The sequence below is a fragment of the Camelus bactrianus genome, chromosome 3 (assembly GCF_048773025.1).
Source record: "Camelus bactrianus isolate YW-2024 breed Bactrian camel chromosome 3, ASM4877302v1, whole genome shotgun sequence".
NCBI lineage: Eukaryota > Metazoa > Chordata > Mammalia > Artiodactyla > Camelidae > Camelus > Camelus bactrianus.
In genome coordinates this window covers 27,713,600-27,736,711 of record NC_133541.1, presented here as the reverse complement: position 1 = coordinate 27,736,711, position 23,112 = coordinate 27,713,600, and the positions used below count along the sequence as shown (strand labels likewise).

General features: G+C 33.4%; 1 protein-coding gene and 1 pseudogene across 1 annotated transcript in view; one reads left to right on the top strand and one right to left on the bottom strand.

The window, feature by feature from the left end:
* The window catches only part of WDR70 (WD repeat domain 70), a 233,651-nt gene that overhangs the window by 166,718 nt on the left and 43,821 nt on the right, over nucleotides 1-23,112 (bottom strand). Inside the window, exon 7 of the mRNA XM_074357233.1 lies at nucleotides 18,059-18,192. Coding sequence (XP_074213334.1) covers nucleotides 18,059-18,192 — 134 coding nt within the window. The remainder of the gene's footprint in view (nucleotides 1-18,058; nucleotides 18,193-23,112) is intronic.
* LOC123617507 (nucleotide triphosphate diphosphatase NUDT15 pseudogene) lies at nucleotides 18,675-22,417 on the top strand (annotated as a pseudogene).

Sequence of the window (23,112 nt, the reverse complement as noted above, 5' to 3'; positions counted from 1 at the left end):
ATTAAAAAGTAGGTTGTAAAACAGTATGTATAGAATGGTACACCTTACATACTATATAATGTATAGCTCCTAAATGTGACTTCTAGTCACAAATTTAGAAACGACTCTTGAAGTAAACTCCTCAGGTAAAAATCTTATTCACCATCCTAAAAAATAGTCTGTAACATTTTTCACACGTGGCAAAGTAAAGTATCACATCAAAGCGATCTTAAAGGTATGCTATCACAGGTGTCGTTCTCTTAAAAAAAGAAATCCCTAAACAACCACGAGTGGAAAGCAAATAATTAAACATCTTAAATAGATATTAATACACAAACTCATAAAGAATTCTGGTGGAGTATATATACACAATGTAATATGACTCAGCTATAAAAAAGAATAAAATATTGCCTTTGCAACAACATGAATGGACCAGGAGGGTATTGTGCTTAGTGAAATAAGTCAGACAGAGAAAGACAAATACTGTATGTTATCTCTCATATGTGGAATCTAAAAAATAAAACAAACAAATAAATATAACAAAACAAACACAGATACAGAGAACAAACCAATGATTACCAGTGGGAAGAGAGATGGGGAAAAGGGACAGAAAAGGGTAGGGGGCTAAGAGGTAAAAACTACTATGTATAAAATAAATAAGATATAAGGATATGATGTACATCACAGGGAATGTAGCCAATATTTTATAATAAATTTAAATGGCATATAATCAATAAAAATAATCAATCACTATATTGTTCAACTGAAACTAATATTGTAAATCAACTATCTTTAATTTTAAAAATTCTGGTGGAGAAGAACCAACTTAATAATTAAAGCTGAAAATATAAAATTTCTCTCTCAAAAATAAAAATGAACATTTTTTTTAAAAGCTGTCTTCAACTATAGCTTCCTTTATGAATGTAACTCTGTTTAAACTCCTTGATTTATCCTGACAAGCCAATCCCAAAATAAAATCAACTTTAATAATAAAACAATTTTAACAAAATTTTAGGCCATTTAGTCCAATTTACTTTCTAAGTCTATAATTTCAAAGCTGAGAAATAAATGGGTATTTCAGGAAAAAAGCTATTAACTCATGATAATTTTGTTTTCTAAAAATAGAATATATATAAAAAGTTAAAAATTTATGTGTGTCTAGCTAGGCCTCATCAGAATTTATTCTTCCTGATTGATTACCAAATCCAAATCAGATACTTACCAATGAACTGTGTTTATGTCTAGCCACCACTTACTAGAAACTGTTGCTCACAATTTATACTGATTTTTTCCTAAAATGCTGAAATTCTAGCTGATAGTTTTTGAAATATTTATTCTGCAAAAAGCCATTCTTAATTTACTAATTCAGAGTAGTGATTCCAGTGGCAAAGAAAATTTAGACAAAGATCTGAGTGGGCTCTAAAGTTAGAACATGTGACAGTGTGAGGAATTTCACCACAATACCCAATACTGAAATGTCAAGGTAAATGAAAAATTGAAACTCCCAAACCAGATGTTCATGAAAAAGGAACCTAGAAAAGCAAAGGCAAGGCTACTGCCCAGGGTCCTTCCTTCCGAAAAAAGAAAATCTCTCTAGCCTCATGACATCCTTTCTGAAACACTGGGAAGGAAGGAGCAAAATTCTGACCAGGGTCCCAAATTTAAATTAAGTCCATAAGGAGGCACCAATAATAATAAAATATAAAATTACTTGTTTGACCAAACATGTCAGTTGTCCATTTACTGCCTCTCAGCTCCAAATACACCCTTCACTGCCTGCTCTGCAAAAATGGATGGGGGCCCTTTAAATATTTTCCTATGCCAGCTGTCATGATGTTAAGTTTTATCTGTAATGCTCGATAAGTGACATTGCAGGAGAAAGAGGTTTTCCTCCCTGGGTCGTGTGCTCCTCTTGGTAGGTTCCTGCACCACACATGGCTTCTCCAGAGTCCAGCTCCTGCAGTTGGTCCAGCTTCTCCACTCGCAGGCTTCTGAAGTGCACAGTAGTCAGTATCTGGTAGCACCAGCAGCTTCCCCCAGCACCTCTCTCAGGCAGTTTTGTAGCAAAGTGATCTGGTGAGAGAGGTGTCAAGTTCTGCAGTCACAGCCCACAGCAACTTCTTTATCATTTAGTGAGCCACACAGCCTTGCCCTCTCAAATAGGGTCTGGATCTCCAACCTGGAGGCCTCTTTCTTAAATGTTCTATCTATACGCTAAGGGTAAGGCTGCTCCTTTTATCTGCTATTCCTATATTCTGTTGAGTTCCCTTTACTTTTTACTAGCCAATCCCTCATTACTCCAATCTCCTGTTATAGTTAGTAATTCTTTATAATAAGCTTTCCATGTTCAAATTACTGTCTGGTATCTCTCTTCTAATCAGCCCCTGGTATACCAAATCTCAAGCGATTAATTAGGAACTAAGAAAACTGTAGGCCATTTAGTCTAATTTTTTATACATGAACAAACAGATTAGATCTTTGATAATTAGAGAGTTCAGACTACTAAACCAAAGTCTGTAAAGTAATAGAGTGAACCAATAGTTCACAGGGTGTGTCTTTGTTAACAGTACTCCTATCTGGGGAGGGTCTTAATTTTTTTCAGTAAACATAAAGATCAAATACTTTAAGCAATAGCTTTGTCTTTTCTGGTGAATCATTTTTATTTCCAAAGGGAAATGAAAATCAAAAAGACACATGAAATTTAAGAAGATAGTAGTAAAAACAGTTCAGTGGCTCCATTTCTCTGGATATTTGCTCTACCAAACTGCTCTATTTACTTTTGGAGGGAAATACAAAATCTCAGCAAGCCAACACTAATATTCATCTTGCTTTTTAGCTTTATAGGACAAATTAACGTTTTCCCTCTGTCTCACTGTTTTTCACGTGCATTCTTTGCCAACATTAAAATGAAATGTTCAGCATCAAGCTCACCATTTCTGTCCCACTTCGCTCTTAATTCTGCTAGCCACAGAGTTAAAAGGACAGGATTAAGAGTCATTAGACACAGTACTAAGGAGAATTAAAGGGCTTGTTCAAGGGGTGTAACATCTGCTTCTCAAATTCCTTGCCTAAACAACCAAGATTCCGATCAAAGAGAAGAGAGGGAAAGCCAATCTGACAGTAAACTGGAGTCATGAGGAAGTGAATGTTCTCTCAGGGAGTAACTCTGACACCAGAGGAAGGCTTAGTGACATTGCACAATTCCTTCTGTGAAGTTATTCATGGGGCAAGTGGGAGTACATGAGTGTAAGTGGAGGGGAGTGGGAAGGTGAAGATTGAGGATCCTTTTAAGTAGTTTTTGCTCTGCTAGCAAAACAAGCTGGGACATGCAAGACAGATAAACACAGCTGTTTGGGGCTGTCACTTGGGGCTCAGGAGCCAAGGTGTCCTGATATAGTGAAAAGCGCACCGGAATGTGAGTCAGGAGGCCAGGGATCCAAGTCCTCGCTCTGCAGCTAACTAGCTGTGTGATAATGAGCAAGCCCTTCGGCCTCACTAGACTCAGTCTTTCCAGTTTCTTTCCAAATTAGTAGATGGAACTAGATGGCAGCACTAAGTTCCTGAGACACATAGTTCATGGACCAGCTTTATATCTTTGCTGAGTCCTGGTTTCCTCCACTGAAAAATAATACTTAGAGGACTGGGGTGAGGATTAAAAATAATACACACAAAGGCTTCTAGTACGGTATGTGAGACAAGTAGTTGTCACTACTACTACTACTTTATTTCCAGGTCTCTTTAAGATTATGAGGGGTATAAAATCTTGGTAGCTAGCTGTAATGAATACATTTGAATTGAATACACGGAATATTTCAAATCTGTTACAAGTTAGTATAAGTTTAGCATGTTTTAATTACTACTAACCAAAATGCTCAAGAGAAACATTCTTACATCTTTTTTATTTTTTTGTATCCACTCACAAAACTCAAGCACTATGCCAAATATAAATACTACTACATTCTTGAAAATGTAAGGCAGTAATAGAGAAAATGTACTTTCAGATTTGTATGCCATCTTACAATAGAATTTAATGAAATTGTCTGTTCCTTCCAAGTATGCGAAATATATTATTTAGTGTTGGTACCAGGTCAAGAAAGCAAGAGACATGAGACAGAATCATCAAAGGTTTCTGTATGAGAATATAAGAAAATACTGATTTACTCCATGCTAAAATAAATCTTCAGCTACTTCAACATTTTAGCTTTTACACTTAAGAATAGATTTCGAGTGCAAAACTAATTAGGAATATATCACCTATTGACTCAAATATACTAAAGTTTAGGAAGCTAGTAGTAACTTTACAAAATCATATTATCTGTCAAACAAAACTAAAGCCACAGAAAATTGCTATCCAGGACTAAATATAATTTTACTAAAGCCAATCAATAACTCTTTCCCTCATTAAAATGTATAGTCTTGTTTATAAATGTGATAAAATCACTCTACCACTCAAGTACGGCTTATTAGCTTCATGACTTTATATGATCTCACAGACAAGTTCCATGCTACAAAATAGGATAAGTCCAAAAGACAACAGACCTGAATATCTAAACAATACATTTTCATATCTTCTGAAGATTAAAGAATATAATGAAAAAGAGTCAACCAATGAAGAGGACTAGAAAAAGCTAAGTCCTTGTTCTGATTATTCCCAATAACTTCCTTTATGATAATGTTTATGTTGGAAATAACTCAAGGCTTAATTCTAATAGCAGAACAACAGGGGCTCAGCATGTAACAATGAATAAAAGGTGTTGAGGGAGCAAATAATGGGAGAGCCCTTGTTTAGAGAGGCTCTCTAGAAAAGCAGTATTCAGGTAGCAACCTAAGCATAAGCATAAGAAACTAACCATGTTTGTGAGGAGGGAGCAGGTAGCAGGGGATGGGGAAGAGTATTCTAAGCAGGAAAAAAAGTACTGTGTAAAATCCCTCAGACATTCTGCTAGATCACACTAAGAAAAGAGAAAAAATGGGCAGGAGTCAGATCAGGAAGGACTTTAGAAATCATAGCAAAGCATTTGAGTTTTAGTCAAAATGCGTCAGGAAGGTATTAAGGGGACTGAGCATGAATAGTGGGAGGAATCAGACTGCTGCAGTATTCTACGTAAGATTTAAATGAGGAAGCAGCTTGATTCATAATACCTAGAAACTGGAAGCAACCCAAAAGTCTACCAGGAAAAGGGAATGACTGCAAAGTGGCTAGAGGGAACTTTCTGGGATAACGAAAATGTTCTATAACTTGATTGTGATGGTGGTGATGGTGGCAACATGACTACACATTTCTCAAAACTTGTAGAACTGTACACTTAAAAAGTATTGCTGTATATAAATCATACTTGAATAAATATGACTTTTTTAAAGTTCATTTAAAAATAATATTTAATTTTTAAAAATTCATCAAAAGCAATAAAGAACTGAATTAAAACAGTGAGAAATTAGTAAAGTGGACTAATTTTAAGATATTTTCAAAGATTGTAGAAAAAATAAGAAAAAGAGAACTGGGTCAGAAAGAAGAAAAGGGAAATGGAGAAGAGATAGTAGACAATCAAAACTGGATATCAAGCACTTATAAAAAGGAAATCAGGACAGATAACAGCTTAAAAAGTAGTCTAAGTTTTTAGAAGCACAATCCAATTTCATGGTGCTAACAAAATCTTAAGTAATGAGAAGTAATACAGAAAAGATAATAACTTGTCAAAGTTTAGGTACTGAAATTCCTTCATGTTAAACAATAACTAAGACAGAAAAAGCCAATATTTACAGTGCTTTACCCAGTGCCAAGCACTGTGCCACACACTGTGCATACATTATTCATTAATCATTATCACAACCCAAAGAAATGAAATTGTTCACCTTATTTACAGAGAAAGAAACCAAGAGTCAAAGTGATTAAATAAGTTGCTTAGTCATACAGCAAATGAACTGGTTAAAGCAGAATTCAAACTCAGACTTATAACTCAGAATTCAAGTTTTTACCCAACATACATATAGACCCTGGACTATTGCTCAGTTGTAGAATTGAATTTTATATAAACCAGTCACTATTGAAAGGAAAGGCGGGGAAAATACTTCAATGGAAGTCTGGGAGAGTAATGAAATTTCCTTTTATCTCCACCAAAACTGACAGCTATGACACAAGTTCAGTGAAATAAGCAGAGAAGACATTGTATCATGCCCAATGGCTAGAACAATGACTCACCCATTCTGATTTCTACTAACAGAAATTTTTTTAATTTCTGAACCCAGGATTCACTCAGAAGGGTGAAATATTGGGTAAAGGTAGGTTTTTTTTCCTTTGAACTCTGGATCTATTTAATCAAAAAAAGAAACCAACAGATATATTCCAAGGACTATAAATATCATTTCAGAAAGTAGAACACATGGCTCAGCGCAGTCAATTTTAATATAAAATGAATGGAAATGATAAGATGCATCGCTCATCAGTTACCTTGAGATTACATGTCCTGTTTTTTGTTTTTCAAAATAGCTAAACATATCAACCTGAGGCTTGAAGCCCAATGCATCACAACAATGCAGAGCCAGAGATTTCAAAAATCGCCTGCTCCTTATTTGCCCTGAACTGACATGGTTTAAGCCAAACATTTTAGATTTTCCAGGAAAAGAAATCTTTATACTTCCTTTCTTTTTTAAAAAACTAGGCACATATTAGTGGAAATGGTTTTTTATTCCACACAACAGGAAATTTTTGCAGAAAAATATGAAAATATTCTATTATTTATAATTTATTTAATGAATAATAAATTCCTATTATATGCCAGGCACTATTCCAGGTGCTGGCATACAAGTAAACAAATATAAAAAACAGATCATGATTTCTGATAATGATAAGTGCTATAAAGAAAACAAATCAAAGCAATGGATAGAGTGGGTGGCAGTAGAGAGGTGAGGAGATGAGCTACTATTAACAGGTTGGAAAGGTCTCTTTGAAGAGCTGACATCTGAGCTGAGACACAATCCAAGAGGTCACTGGTTTTTAGTTAATAAGATAAAATTCACAAATTATGTAACTTGATGGCAGTTACAGACAGTAACAGAAACCCAAGAAATTAAGCAAAAAACCGTCCTTAAGCTTATAGAATTTTACAATGGAAAATATCAAAGGAGAAAATATATTCAGGTATATGGTGTCTACCAAAGAATTTTAACTGTGCTTTCCCACACCCCTTTCACCACATGTTAAACCTTTCTGGTGATGCACATGGTCCCACACTGAACTTCCTTCCTACAGACCATGTGAACAACCTCCTTTCTAGCTAGTAAACCACAAGACAGTCTTGTCATCTCCAGGATTGTTCTGATATACCAAGAATGACATGTGATTTTATTAACCTACTAACTTTACAAATGAAGGTATCATCCAAATTTTTCTTGCCTATTGGTGATATCCAAGATTAGCTGCAAATAAATTAAATCCTGTTGTGCAAAACTGAAGTAGCTAGATGGATTTCATATTCTACTTTGCTTCTCAAGTAGAGCCTAATCAATGATGCCACTGATGAATGATTATCTATAGGGGAAAAGTCATATTTGGCCTTATGGTTACTTACTCTAAGAGTTGCAAAATCTAATAGTTTAGAAAATAACATTACTACAGAAACTCATAAAGCAAGTTTACCAATTCATTAATAATTATAAAAAGTTCAATCAAAAATACTTTATTAACTTGAATTTCAATTAATGAGCTATTAGCCAGGAGAAATGAGAGTTACAATGATATGATTACTGAAATTTATGTAACTCTGCTTCTTTACACATCAACTCATACACAAAATCATGAATTCAGTTTTCCAAGAGGAATTTTTATCCATCTTGTTTCTTTTTTTAGAACTAACTGATAACATGAAAAACAAAAGAAAGCATAAATGCCTTAACAAAACACACTAATTTATCACACAATTATGTTAAATAAATGAACTACTATGCTGCATAAATATCAGTTGTAAACTAATTTTAAAACTTTATCTAAAAGCTAAAATAGTATTATTACTTCAGTTACCTGGCATAGGCAGTAAATAAATTGTTGAGATAACTAAGTCTTATAGATAAATGAATTTAAACAAATACAGACATCCTTGATGGTTTATGATGGCACTTACTCTGAACGGTTTTAATCCAACTGTGCCTTTGTGTAACATACTGATTAATGGTACAAGCTCTACAGTTAGAATGCCTGCATTCAAATCTCTGTTCTATCACTTACTGTATGACTTTGGGCTAGTTAATTAATCTCTCTAAGCCTCCATTTCCACATCTGTAAAACGGAGATAACATAAGAACCTATGACATGGGGCAGTTATGAGGATTAACTGATACAAAGAACTTGGCCAGACTCAATAAATGTTAGCTATGATAATGACACACATTATTATCATTACTTTTAAGTAAACAAAACATATCTTTGTTCTTGAGCAAAAAATAATAATAATAATTTCTGTATTAAATAAGTAATATATATACCTGGTGCCTAAAACTCAAAAGATATTAAAGGGCAAATAATTACACATTTTCCTCTCACCTTGGTCTCCCAGATAACCAGTTCTTTGCCCCACAGATAACTAATGTTATTGGTTTCCTGTGAACCTTTCCAAGAATACTTAATGCATAAATGACCAAATAGACTATATTATTTTTCCAAGCTTTTTAAAAAACTATATACTATTCTATACTGTGTTTTAACACAATATATTTTGAAGACTGTTCTACAACTTTTCCCAATTCCTTAGGTAGTGCATTTAATTTCAGTAATAATACATTCCTTTTGGTGGGAAAGCGGGTTTGGAGATCACTTTGTGATGACAAATAATTTTACTATAATATTATTTAACTGAGTATGAACATGTAACTGGGCTCCTTATACTAACAACTCTTATAAAACCACAAATTCACATTAAATTTAAAAGTAAATACTAGTCACTCCACACTCACAGGAATGATTATCATCAAAAAAGACAATCACATGTTAGTGAGAATGTAGAGAAACTGGAACCCTTATAATATTGCTGGTGGGAATGTAATATGGTGCAGTCGCTTTGGAAAACAGTTTTCAGGTTATTAGTATATTAAACATAAATTTACCATATGATCTAGCAATTCCCTATTTAGGTTAAGAGAGAAGGAAACATATATCCATTCAAAGACTTGAACACAAACGTTCATAGCAGCATTACTCATAATAGCCAAAAAGTGGAAACAATCCAAATGTCCTCCAAATGGTGAATGGACAAACAGAATATGCTCTATATATACAGCAGAATACTACTCAATCATAAAAAAGAATGAAAGTCCTGATATATGTTATAACATGGGTGAAATGTTATGCTCAGGGAAAGAGGCCAGAGACAAGAGACCACATATTGTATGATTCCACTTACATGACATGTCCAGAAAAAGCAAACCTATAAAGGTTAGTGGCTGCCTAAGGCTGAAGGTGGAAATGGAGAGTGACCACAAACGGGAATGAGGTTTGTTTTCAGGGTGACAGAAATTAGATTGCGGTAATGGTTGCACAACTCTGTAAGTTTACTAAAAACTACTGAATTGCATGCTTAAAATGAGTGAATTTTATGGTATATAAATTAAACTTCAATAAAGTGATTTTTTAAGTAAACACTGTAACAAAAGAATCAATACAATTCAAATTAATTTTAAGATGCTGTTTGCTGAAACAGTATCATAGAGAATGAAACAACTTCTTTATTGTGAGACCAAACTGCTATTTGCCACAGTCCTGTAACCTGCCATCAGGTCAAGTTAACGAATACCTGTTGCCTGCTTGAGCACGTGCCTACTTTACTAGGTTACAGTGATGACTCAGTTTTTCCCATCAATTGTCTCCTTTACAATGATCATGGAAACTCTATTCATACAACACTTTATGACAAAGTAAGCTTTCACTTGGTGCCATGCATCATTACATATGAAGGGTGTGTCTACTCCTTTGTCATGAGGCCATGGCAACTGAAAGTGAAAGTAGCAGTTGAGCCCAGGTGATTTTTAAACACAAAGATAAACAAATGCAGGCATTAGGGTTGTGTCAAATGATTATCAAAATGAAAAAAACAAAAATTTTAAATTAATGAAAAGAATTCATGAGCCCCTGAGAATATACCCATAAACCCCAGCTTGAGAAACCTCTCATGAGCAAAGTCTCAAAAGTTACTAAAGTATGCAGGGCTGTCTGACTTCACACTGAATGTTATCCATACACTGAGAAGTTTCAGTAAGTGCCCATTCACAAAATGGCTTTGGGAAGACAGTCCCTACAATGCATGACCAAAACAACCATGTCTTCACTTATAAATCTTTGATGGCTTCTGAAATAGAAAATTATTTTAACATTTATATGTCAAATAAGAATAGCAATTTTAACACAAGAAACACCTGATGAAAAATAGCAGCATTCATCTACTTAAAAAGGTTGAACATCTGACACAAATGATTAACAAACTGTTGAAAACCACATTGTATACTAATAAAAACTGCAAAAAGCTTTCTCAAAAATGAATGTAAATAATACAAAATCACTTAAATCAATACTTACTGTGTACAAAATTGTGTTGCATTTGACCAAAAAAAAAACACCTGATTGACTAAATTATCCCAGAAATTAAAGCAAAACACCTGGCATATAATCTCCAAACTAATCACTAACATGTTGATCTGTTAGCAGACCAGAAGTTCAGGGTAGAGGGATATTTTTCAACAGTAAAAAAGCTATTTCATTCTATATGTCCCATTGATTTTTTTTTTATGTCAAATACAGGTAATCCTTGCTTTACATGCTTCCAATATGCATGAATTTCAGTTACCATGGTTTAGATAAAGAATACCAGGCCCCAACAACATGGCTTGAATTTCAGTCACTATGGTATATTAACTGTGAGTAACTGTAAAGTACAAGCTTTGCTGCTAGCACTTCAGTCCAAAACTCATTACATAAAAAGCAGACGTGCATCCTGACCAATGACCAGTCACACCACTTCTTCCAAAGTCTGCGGCTGACCGGTCACTGCACATGTATTATTCAGTTCATGCACTGAAAGCAAAGTATGTAGCTGCGTTGCCTCCTTGTTTCCCAGGGATAAACCCATGTCACATTTTACAAAATGAATAATCGAAAAAGGGTTATTTGACAATGTCAACATTTTTAAATGTGCACCAAAGGCATTCATTTCTTGCTATCTGTTCTTGAGAAACACTCAATTTACACATATGTCCAATGAGGTATAATCACCTCATCATTTACTTGTAATAGTGAAACAGTGGCCACAACCCTAAAATCCATCAAGGGGAGAAGAGCTAATCAGCATAGTGTTTTTCAAAGTGTGTCCTCAGATCAGGTACACTAGTAGCACGTAGTTCTAACTAGTAGAACTTGTTAGAAATGCAAATTCTTGGGTCACAGCAGATCTAAAGAATTGGAAACTCTAAAGGTGAGGCCCAGCATTTGCATTTAACATTTTAACAAGCCCATCAGATGGATCTGATGCCTATTAAAGTTTCAGAACTAGGGTAAATTATACATAGTATGCTATGGAGCACTCAGAAAAGAATACAGTAGTATACATGTAGTGATACTGAAAATTTCCAAGCAATACTGTGAGTGGGGAAAAAATTATGGGCTAATAACCATCTGATACCATTTGCAAAAACAAATACAGTATATATTGGTTTTGATAGATATATTTGATATTTGTTAATACTTGATGGGAAAAAAACTCAAAGAATATACATGAAAATGATACCTAGGAAAGAGATTAAAATAAAGATGATCAAGGATGTATTTTAGTGTTACCTGTAATGTTTTAATTTCTGTATGAAAACAACTTATGTACTACTTGATTAATTTAAATGTTTTAAAAAGAAGAAAATAGAGTATCTAGCCATTTCTCAAATGGCCAGAAGATAAGAAATTCTTAATTGGGGCTACCTAAGTGATCGAAAACTTCTCAAAATTTTACAAGAAGTTTTACTTTATCTACATTTTTTTCTTCTTTTTTGCATAGAGGATTTGCATGAAGGGTTTGTGATCCCAAGGATTCTGATTCTTGAACCTATATAATTATTAAGAATCTGTGAGGAAACATATGGAAAGTAAAAAGTGACTAGCAGACTGGATCAGAGAAAATGTAAGTACTGATTTTCACTAAATGGGACAAAGGAAGACTTAAGAAACTAGAGATCCACAAATCTAATATTGATGCTGGGCAGAAGTCCAAAACAAACTATAAAACAGACTTCAAAATACCAAAAATGGAAGATGTATCAGAAAAGAAGTTAAACAACACAAAAGAAAAGCGTTTTTTAAATCTTATTTTTATACTGGTAGATCAAGAAAACATTCAACATCGTTCTTTTTAAGGTGTCCCAGGGGAGTGAGAACGAGGCTAAGAATATTACAGCATTGGATAAATTCATCAGAGGTGCCCAAAATCCAGAACACTTTACCTCAGTCTCATCCCTAAACTTAGAACTTCTACCTCCCCTCCTGAATGGCTAAGGGGGTCCTGTGTGTAAATATATCTTTGACATCCACTTATTCATTTATAATGCTGCCTCTTGGATATCAGCCAAATTCTGGCATCTGCTACTACAGGTGAGGAGATGGTCTGAAAGCAGCATATTGTGCTTTTCTATCTTCAAGACAGTCAACAAATTCCCTCAAGTTTTCTTGGCACATGATATAGGAAAAATATAGATGCGTGACCGTAAAGTTATGAAATAAGTAAGCACAGATTCTTACATGGGTAAACAACTTAATCTAAAAAGTTGTTCAATAAATCAATGTCAAAATAAAGAAAGGTTTCTAATGGCATACCGAACTCTGACTCTTGCCATATTTAACAAATATCGATTCAATGACAACTTACTGCACACTTAACAAATTTTTAATTGGCAAAAAAAAAACAAGGATTTGATCATCAGTGTATGAGATGTCAGATCAAAAACTGGAACAATGAGCTAACAAAATAAAGATAATGAAAGCGAAAGCAAAAAAAAAAAAAAGAAATAACTGCACTGCACTTTCTTCTTTAAAAATTTAATTTAAATTTAATACTATGTTATATAGACACCCATGTATGCACAGATGAATAAATTTAACAAAGATCATTTGTGGCCTGCAAGGCCTAAAATATTTACTATCTGATCCTTTGCAAAAATAATTTGCCAACTCCTGGTCTTGACTGGTAAGTCTTCCTCAAAAATACATTCTCTTTGAATTTGAGTATAAAAATCAAAGACAGTAAGAAAACACCCTGTAATATCAAATTTAAATTGGAACAGGAGTACAGATCAACAATTCTGAAACTATTTGACATGTATACTGGGCTTAAATAAATATGTAAATGGAGGGGTGGTAAGGGCCAGGTTTCTCACTGGAGGAAAGCAGAAGTTTCCAAGTAGGAAGAAGAAGGAAGGCTAGAATGAACCATTGTGTATTGGATGAGAGTCAGAGATTGCAGTATGAACTCATGTTTAGCTTAATATAAATACAAAAGGATACAGAAGCAATTATAGATATACCCACATACATGCATAAACTTCGTAGCTCTGTTGGCTGAGAAGGTCTAGAAGTAGTGACACCCCAGGAGCAACAAGCACATGGAGCACCTAGATCCTGTTTTCTGATGCCTTTCGGCTAAGAAGTATGGCTAATTCTAGGACTGGAGTAAAGAAAAAATAAGATGAGTCTGAAGCATCTGACAGTATCAAAAAATAAGGAAATACAAACAAATAAACAAACAAAAAGGCATGTCAAGAGCCAAACTGAAAGAGCTCATTATGGCCAGAGCTGAAACAATCTGAGCAATAAAATGAATAATACAGTGCTGACTTAAAATTCGAAGTATAAATAGCCAGTCGCCAATACTGGAAGAAATAAATTATTAAATAAATAAATAAATAAATAAATAAATAAATAAATGGAGACAATTCTTCCTTATAGAAAAATTCCAAGTAGTTTGTGTAACTACCAACCCCTTCAGGAAGCAGAGCTTAATTTTTCCACTCTCCCAAGTGTGAGCAGCATCTGTTGACTTACTTCAGAAGAATGGTATATGGAAAGGGGAGGAAAAAGTAACTTTATAATGAAGAAACCTGAAAAACATGATAGTATGTACCCCTGATACGTGATAAGAAGGGCATTTCATCTCTGTGATATTCAGCCCCAAACCCATAGCCTCAGTATAACCATGAAAAAAAAATAGTAAATTGAGGTACACTCTACAAAATACCTGACTAGTACACCTCAAAACTGTCAAGGTCATGAAAAACAAAGAAAGATTAAGAAACTATAAGAAACCAAAGGAGACTAAACAGACATGAAGACTTAATGTAATGTAATATCTTAGATGGGATATTAGTTTTTTTTAAAAAGTGAAATCCAAATAAAGTTTGGAGTTTAGTTAATGGTAATTTGTTGGTTTAATTGTCACAAATGTAGTAAGACATGGTAATGTATGATGTTAACAACAGGAGAAACTGGGTTGGGGTATATCTGAACACCAGATCAGATTTACAGCTTTTCTGTAAATTAAAAAATACGCTGAAATTAAAACTTTACTAAAATTTTTAAATGGAAATATCAATATGATCTTGTGATACAGACACACACATGTATCTGTACCTCTATCTCTTTCCACTGAAAAGGTCAACAAGCAATGATGCCCCAATATCAATGAACATGTGTAGCATCCAGATTTGGTCTTTAAACAACATTTCCACCAAAAAAACAGGTGTCCGTGGGGAAATACTCATTTTGGGACTCGGAAAGGAATGTAAAAGAAAGCCTACATCATGTTGTGCCAGAAAATAAGAAAGCTTTTAAAGACTAATGAGGTCATGTCAAAACTCATAGCAATCAGGGACTCCCACTGGCCAAATCGGGGATAATTTAAACATCAAAAAGAATAATGACTGCAAATGGCTGAAACACATGAAAAGTTTAAAACCATAAATACTGAAAATCAAAAAAGAAAAGAAAAAATCACCACCAATAACTCATTTATCCACACCAACACTCAAGCTAAAAGTGAGTAATAAAAGGAAAATAACTAAGCATTTATCCTGACTTTTCAGTAGAAACTATTTCAGGGGAACCAAATAATATCAGTTAAAGAAGAAAAGAATTATTTTAGAAGAATGACAGCAAATAAAAGCGGATGAAACAATAGAATTAGAAAATCACTTGCAGCCTGCAATGAAATAACTGATTCAAGTATAAGTTATCAACAGATGCTTATCTTATTAAGTGAAGGGATGACTAGAATTTGGATATTTACATGGTACCCAAGTATCTTCCCACAGAGTTATTGCCTATCTCAAGTATATAATATTAACTTTACAATGAAGAAGTCAGGTGTCCCAACTTGCTCCAGGGGTCAATCTTTATTGCTAGTCACTGAAAGTGGCAACAACCAGATAACACATGCCACCTAATGTGAAATAATATGGCTTATAATCAAGCCTTTGGACCTTCTATAGGAAATACTAGAGATAAACAACTTAAATGATATTATAAGAAAGCAATTAGAAACTCAGGGAGGAAGAACCTTATAAAGGACAACTGGACTTGTTTAACAAAGTTATGAGAAAGAAAATGATAAGGAAGAGTCAGTATACATTAAAAGATATGTAAGAGAGGCACAAAATAGATGTGATGTGTATCACATGACTGGGTCTATGTTTGACAGACTGGCATTAAGACATATTTTGAGGGCAAATGGAGAAATTTAAATATAGAAGGTTTATTAGAAATATTAAGGAATTCTAAAGAATTTTGTTAGAATAATGGAACTACATGTATCTAAGAAAATGTCTATAATTCTTAAAGATACATACAAGTATCTCAAAGTGAAAGCTATGTCTGTCTATACTTTTTTTAACTGAAATGTAGTTGATTTACAATATTATATCAGTTTCAGGTATATAACATGGTGAATCAATATTTTTATAGTTTATACTCCATTTAAAGTTATTACAAACTAAAGGCTCTGTCTCCTTGCGCTATATGATATATCCTTGTTTCTTATTTATGTTATACATAGTAGTTCATATCTCCTTAATCCCACACCTCTATCTTGCCCCTCCCCACTTCCCTCTCCCCATTGGTAACCACTAGTTTATTTTCTGTCTGTGAGTCTGTCTCTGTTTTGTTATATACAAACAGAATGTCTTTACTTTTAAATATTTCAAAAAATTACAAAAATAAATACAGAAAAATTTTTATAACTGTTAAATCTAAGTGAAGGGTAGATGGCTATTAATACAACACTTTACCTTATGTTTGAAATTTTTCCAGTAAAAAGTGAATTATAGATGAGTATACAAATAGATATAAAATACTCACTGAGTAAAAAAAAAAAATCACAAAAAACCAAAGTCACATTATTTGGAGATCAGGGACAAATGATGACAAAGCCAAACAGTTCTCATGATTCACATAATGTTTGCAATATTAGAATTTATATTAATTTTATATGAATTGTCAAGAATTCTTTTCCCATCTAACCTTTGATAAATCACAATTATATGTAGGATGCAACAATTCACTTATTGAAGAGAAAATAAGCTTATTCTTCGGCTTTTCTGCATTTTCAATTACAACAGTGCAGCAAATGACATAGTTTAGTAAATAATAGAGCACTGGCTTGAGACTCATGAGACCTGTATTCTATTCAGAACTGATTATTAAAAAGCACTGGACAGTCCTCAGTGAGTTAGCTTATAGTTGTAAAGGTAGAAGGAGAGCACGATCCCTATATGAATCAAGAGACTATCATGGGGGGGGAAAAGGATACAACATATTTTAAGCACATTTTTAAAAGGCCACCATACTAACTCAAGACAAATGTTCCTATTTTAAATTGTAAGAGCTAATTTAAATCCAGCCATCATAGGAGATACTCAATTTTTAATTTTTTCTTCCTTTCCAATTGATCATAGATCTGCTATGATCCACTTAGAGAATTCTCAAATATTTACTAGACAGCTTAAGAGTTATGACCTCAAAATTTATAAATCGATGATTTATAGAATATTTACCAGAGCAACTTTAGTCAACAAGGTTATTTGGCTAGATAACTGTAGCTGCCAGAGAAATCTGAGGTCTCAGACTCAATTCTGATCCACATACAGATATTAATTACACAAGCATTTATCAGCAAGTAAGCCCAAACAATTCATTTGACCTGTTCAGCAAGCCTGAGAAAAATCCCAGCATCTCTTTTAGATGCTCCATCATGCTTTCATGAAAGGTTCACTGGAAGCAAACACTCAACAGTCCAGAGACAGGAATTTTCTCCATATAGTTGATAGGATCCAGAGTTTACAGGCTGATATTAAGTTAAGCAAAAACCATCATACCTAAGAGTTCAGGTTGAAGGCAAAGTGAGATTCTTATACCCCATTCACACAAGAGTAGGAAACTGCATCTAAGTAATTCCAGCTAATCCATATATCTTGAACATTTTAAAATATCATCATTGAAAGCCATTTCTAACATACATTATCATACATTATACAAGTTAATAAGACAGCAGGTTCACCAAGAAAATCCATTTCTGATATCCAATATGCTACAAGATCAAAGACAGTCAAAAATAGAAATAAGAGGGTAGCTTATGACAGCAACACGTAAAGCCCTTTATGATATAATGTTACCTGATTTATCTGCACAGTGCAGCACTGACTAGCACTTGAGTATTGGTTTATATGTTGTACATATATATTTATATATATATATAATATTACACAGTATTTACTGAAGTGTTTTAAAATAAACCAGGCAAAGTAACAATTTCAAAATAAAAATATTTTTTAAAAACAACAAAAAATAGAAAATGTCTTTAAAACATAGGCTAATGAAACTAAAGGAAAAACAATTACTAAACTAAAGGAAAGAAATGTAAAAGGTACATTTTACTTTCATCTGAGTAACGAAGGTATTGTATAGTCATATAAATTTATTGCATTTTGGTAAAAATCATCATAATTGGAATTCAAATGACAAGAGCAGTCGGTCTTCAAACATGAAGATATTAAGGTACATGATACATACCATTCACAGGGCTGAAGGGATCTAAATGCCTTAAAAGAAGCATCCATTCCAGCAAAATCCCAAAACTTAACATCATAGTCATAACCTCCAGTCACCAAACGGGCACCTGAGGGATCCAAACCCAAAGCAGAAACCTGGTTTAAAAAAAACAAAAATTAATTGGAGAAAAGTTACTTAGAGTCTATTATTTCCTTTCTCTAACCCAACCTCCTACCTTATAGGTATTGGAAGTATAGATCACCAACTGTTCTTACTTCTGAAAAGCGAAAATGGACAACACCTCCTATATTATTTGACTTTGTTATTATGAGTATTATTTCTTTGAAATAAAGAAAAATATTTTTAATTTAATCTAACCATCAGCTTTACCCCAACTTATCTATCATGTACGCAGAATAGTTCATCATACAAAATTGTATGTAAGTACAAATCTTACAAACACCTCAGTTTTTTCAATAAGCAATTTTGAGGAAACCTTTTAAGATAGTTTGACTATCACTAAATGAAGAACATATGAGTCTAAAATTATCAAAATGAGGAATGCTAACTCATTGTCAACCTTAAATCTATTTAACGAAATAAAACAAAGTAGAAATTATCTTGCCCATATAGCTAAATGGCTCTGTACAGTAACCTTAAACAATTATTTGTAAAGCTGAGTTTATAGGTAACTAACCACATTATAATATCGCTTATACTGGTTCCACAAAATGTTTGCTTTCCCTTAGAACTTTTCAAGGTCAACTTCACATATAAAATCCAATGTGTCACTCACTATTCTCAAGCTACATTTGATATTCTTATCAAAGCAGTTAGTCCCTGGATCTACTGCCCTTTCAGAAGGAAAGAACTGCATTAGGAAAATTAAATATGATTACCATATAAATGGGACAGTAAAAGAATCATAATTTTATATAAAGGTAGCTACTATAAATCAATTCTCCAAAATAAATAGACTTGAAATGTTAACTGAATGTAATAGAATTACTGCAATTAAAACCAGGTATAGACAAAATAATTTATATTCATTTCAATTACTACCTGCAAATATGGATTTCAGAATAGAAGGGAATTATACATAAACATAATTAATAACTTATTATATGTTTAAATTAGACATGTACCCTAAGTGTGTTAAAGAATGCATACAAACGAGAACTGTCATTTTTATGCCTGAATAATGTGTCTTAAAACTTAAAACAATCAAAAATAAAAATAAATAAACAAAAGTTTTTAAAGTCTAAGAAGTGACTTCTGCTACGACCAAGTACAAACTTACTAGACTCCATGCCCACTCTAGCCTTCTTCTCTCTTGCTGAAAATAAAAAGGTGTCCCTCCTCCTGATAAGGCTAACCCCACCAGTGTTCATCTCCCTACAACGCAATTTGAAATCACAAATTCATTTGTGGCTTGTCTATTCTATTTCTGTCTTCCTCTCAAGAATGTAAACTCCACTCCTACCCTACGACTACTAGTCATGGTGGTGTGGAGCCATAGGGGCAGAGGCCTCGAGTCATGGCAGGAGGAATGGTGACGAGCTGCAGGCATCCTCACTGATTACGTGGCGAAAGGGATAGGGTTGTTTGAAGCCTGCAGTTTTCAACTTCCTGGGCATCATTTGAAGCTTAGGGTAAACTGGGAAGAATGTGCCCAAAAGAAAACCTGGGAAGAAACAGTTCTTCACTTACAAAATGCCCACTTTGCCTCTGTTGTGAATTCGTTCACTGAGAAAGAGATTTACCATTATGTCATTATACTAATAAAAGAAAAAATGGATGTGACTCATGATATAGAACCAAAAAAAAAAAGAGGAAAGTTGGAAGTGGATTCCTTGGGAAGAATTGCCTCTACTGGATAAGTTTTTCTGGGCATTACATTGGTTACAGGAACAAGGCTATGATCCTTGTTCGGACCATCTGGTAGGATATAAAGGAAATCATCCGTAAGTGGTCAAGAAGACTCCTTTTTTTTTTTTTTTTTTTAATTAAGACAAAATAAGGTCTGTTTAAGGAATGGGAAATATCTAATTTCAGGAAAACTCCCATTTCATCTAAAAAGTTCCAAATGACTGCCAGTTTATTTGCAAATTCTTAATAAACTCACCACCCTTTCAGCCACTGCTTCTGAAAATTTTCCTAAGATATGACTGAATAGTATTCAGACATAGAATATGTGATAAATGGTGAGACTGTGGTTAATCTGCTTTCTGTATTTCTCTATATTTACTATGCAGTTTGTCATTAGCAGCTTACATGGAATAGAGTGCAATAGAATTTGCCTTAGCATTTTAGTTCAAATTAAGAGCCTAATTAAAATGCTAACACAGTAAGCCTAAAGCAGAATTGATCATGTTTGTTGATTTTCCTCTTCGTTTTTATTTTTTTTAAATGGGAGGAAGGAGCAGTAATATTGTGACAGTCCTTGCAACTAGAGAGAATATCACAGGCATTTAGGGTGTATTTCCCAGGTTGGTTTGTGATTGAGAATCTAAACCAAGAGTAGTGAGAGATACTCTAGGATCTGTATCCTACCATTAATAGGTCATGTAAGTTTGGATTTCTCACTTAATATCCCTGAGATCTAGTGCATTTACATGTAAAATGAGGAGATAACAATATAGCAGTGGTTCTCAGAATGTGGTCTGGGAGGGTTCACAAGACCCTTTCAAGTCAAAGCTATTTTTACAATACTAAGACATTATTTGCCTTTTTTTCAGAGGCTACATGATGTGTGATATTGTGAAAAACTGAATGCAAAAAAGCAGATATGATAATCCAGCTCTCTTCTATTAAGCCACACATTAAAGAGATTTGCAAAAGTATAAAACAGTATCACTTTCCTCATTAAATTTTTTTGTTTGTTTTAGAAAAAGCTATTTTTCATAAAATTTATTTATGATAACATGTATCAGGTTTTTGGTATTTGTAAATCAGTTAATAAAAAATTCTTAAAATTAGAGAAAAAAAAAGGAGTGTAAGTTCCACGTGGACAAAACCATACATGTCCATCTACAGGATCTGCTGAACTACTTCTCAATCCCTGTGTTCCAAAGACTTGAAGAACACAGTTAATTTTCATGTGCATTTTAATCACACTGAAATAAAAAAGGAACTCATATAAATGTTGGTTTAAAACAATAGAGTTGTAAGAATTATTTTAATTTACATAAAAAGACTAAAATCTGATACTACACTCAAAACAGGTCCTTCCAAACACTGAGGGACAAAAGGCCACTGAAACTAGGTAATCTAACTCATTCTTAATTGGTTTCAGAGAAAGATCTTCATCAAAAGGAGGAAATGTAAAAAATTAATAAACAGAAACCTCAATTAAATGGAGTTGGGAGACCAGAAGGGGGAGCCCTGCGATGACAGTAGAGCCCAATAGGAAGAAGAAAGACCCCTCTTCTTTCCTTGTAAGGACTCAGTCAGTGGAAAGCCATGGACTCTGTTTGCTACAGCCCTCTCAACTTCCTTTTCACCTCTATAAAAGGATTCTCCTTTCCTTGCCATGCAGGAATTTGCACATGGCTCACCATGGTTGCAGACCCCAAACTATAATTCTCTGTGATCTCAAATAAACTTATCTTTGCTGAAGAAATATCTGGCAGTATATTTGTTTTAAGTCAACAGTAAGTATACTCAACAAATAGATATATTTCTCAATGGCAATGAGGAAATAAAGCAGAAAAACTTACAGATTAAAAACATAAATACACAATGACTCTCTCAAGAGTGAGTCAGACATTGTTTGGATATTGATTTTAACAAACTAACTGTAAAAATATGTATGGGACATTGAAGAAATGTGAACAATAATGGAATACTGGATGATATTAAATAATCATTGGAAAAATTATAGATGTATTGAAGATGTTCTGATTATGAGGGAGAGAGAAAAGGAGAGGGGGAGGAGGCAAAAGAGAGACATACCCAGACTTACCTCTTAGAGATGCATACTGAAACATTTACAAATGAAATCATGTGAAACCTGGAATTTGCTTTTAAACAATCTCACAAAGTAGGTAGATGGGGTGGTAGGGAGGGAGGTTTACTAGAAATGTAAAGTATACATGAAACAGGATTGGCCTTATGTAGATAATTGGTAAGGCTCAGAGATAAATATATGGGAATTCCTTTCACTATTCTCTATACTTCTGTGAATGTGTAAATATTTTTACAATAATTTATTTAAAAAAAAAAAAAAAGACCAGCCAAACAGTCACCTTCTTAATCTCTGACATATTTCCAAGAGGTTGAAATACACACAGGGCAAAGGCAGGACTGCAAAAAAAATTAGTTAATCTAAAAGTACAATTAGAAACTCTAATTGATTTTTAATGTATAAGGAATTTGGAGTTTTTTTATTATATATATTTTAAAGATAAAATTTGATTTGAAAAAACAGGAATATTTAAATAAAACGTATGTGAAACAGATGAACTATCTCTCGGTTGTAAAAGCCTCTGGATAGGAATGCTTCCTTCAGGTACTAACAGTCTATAACTTTTTTCCTTACTTATACTTAAAAACATGAAAATTAGTAAAATTCTTTCACAATTTCAAAATAAAAATATCAAAAGTCTGATTTAATAAAACATAGATATAATATCAAGAATTAAATGGAAATAATTTCTTAAGGCAGCAGTTCTTAGATATTTTGGTTGCAAGACCCTTTACACTACAAATCTTTTGAGGACCCCCAAGAATGTCTGTTTATATGAATTATGTGTAACAATATTGACAGCAAAAATTAAACTTAAGGCATTTAAAAATATTTACTGTTTACTTCATTTAAAATAACAATAAACCCAATGTATTTTAACATAAATATTTTACAAAAATTATACTTTCAATAGCAAAAAATTTAGTGAGAATGTCACTATTTTAACATCCTTGGCTATTAATTATATCATTTGTTTTATTTCTGGGCCTATTTTTATTGACATTTTCCCTCTCATTATGGGATGTATTTTCCTACTTTTTTACATGTGAGACAGTAGAAAAAGGTAGTTTTTTTTTAATTGTAAAGGGGAAGTAAGATAATTTTATTC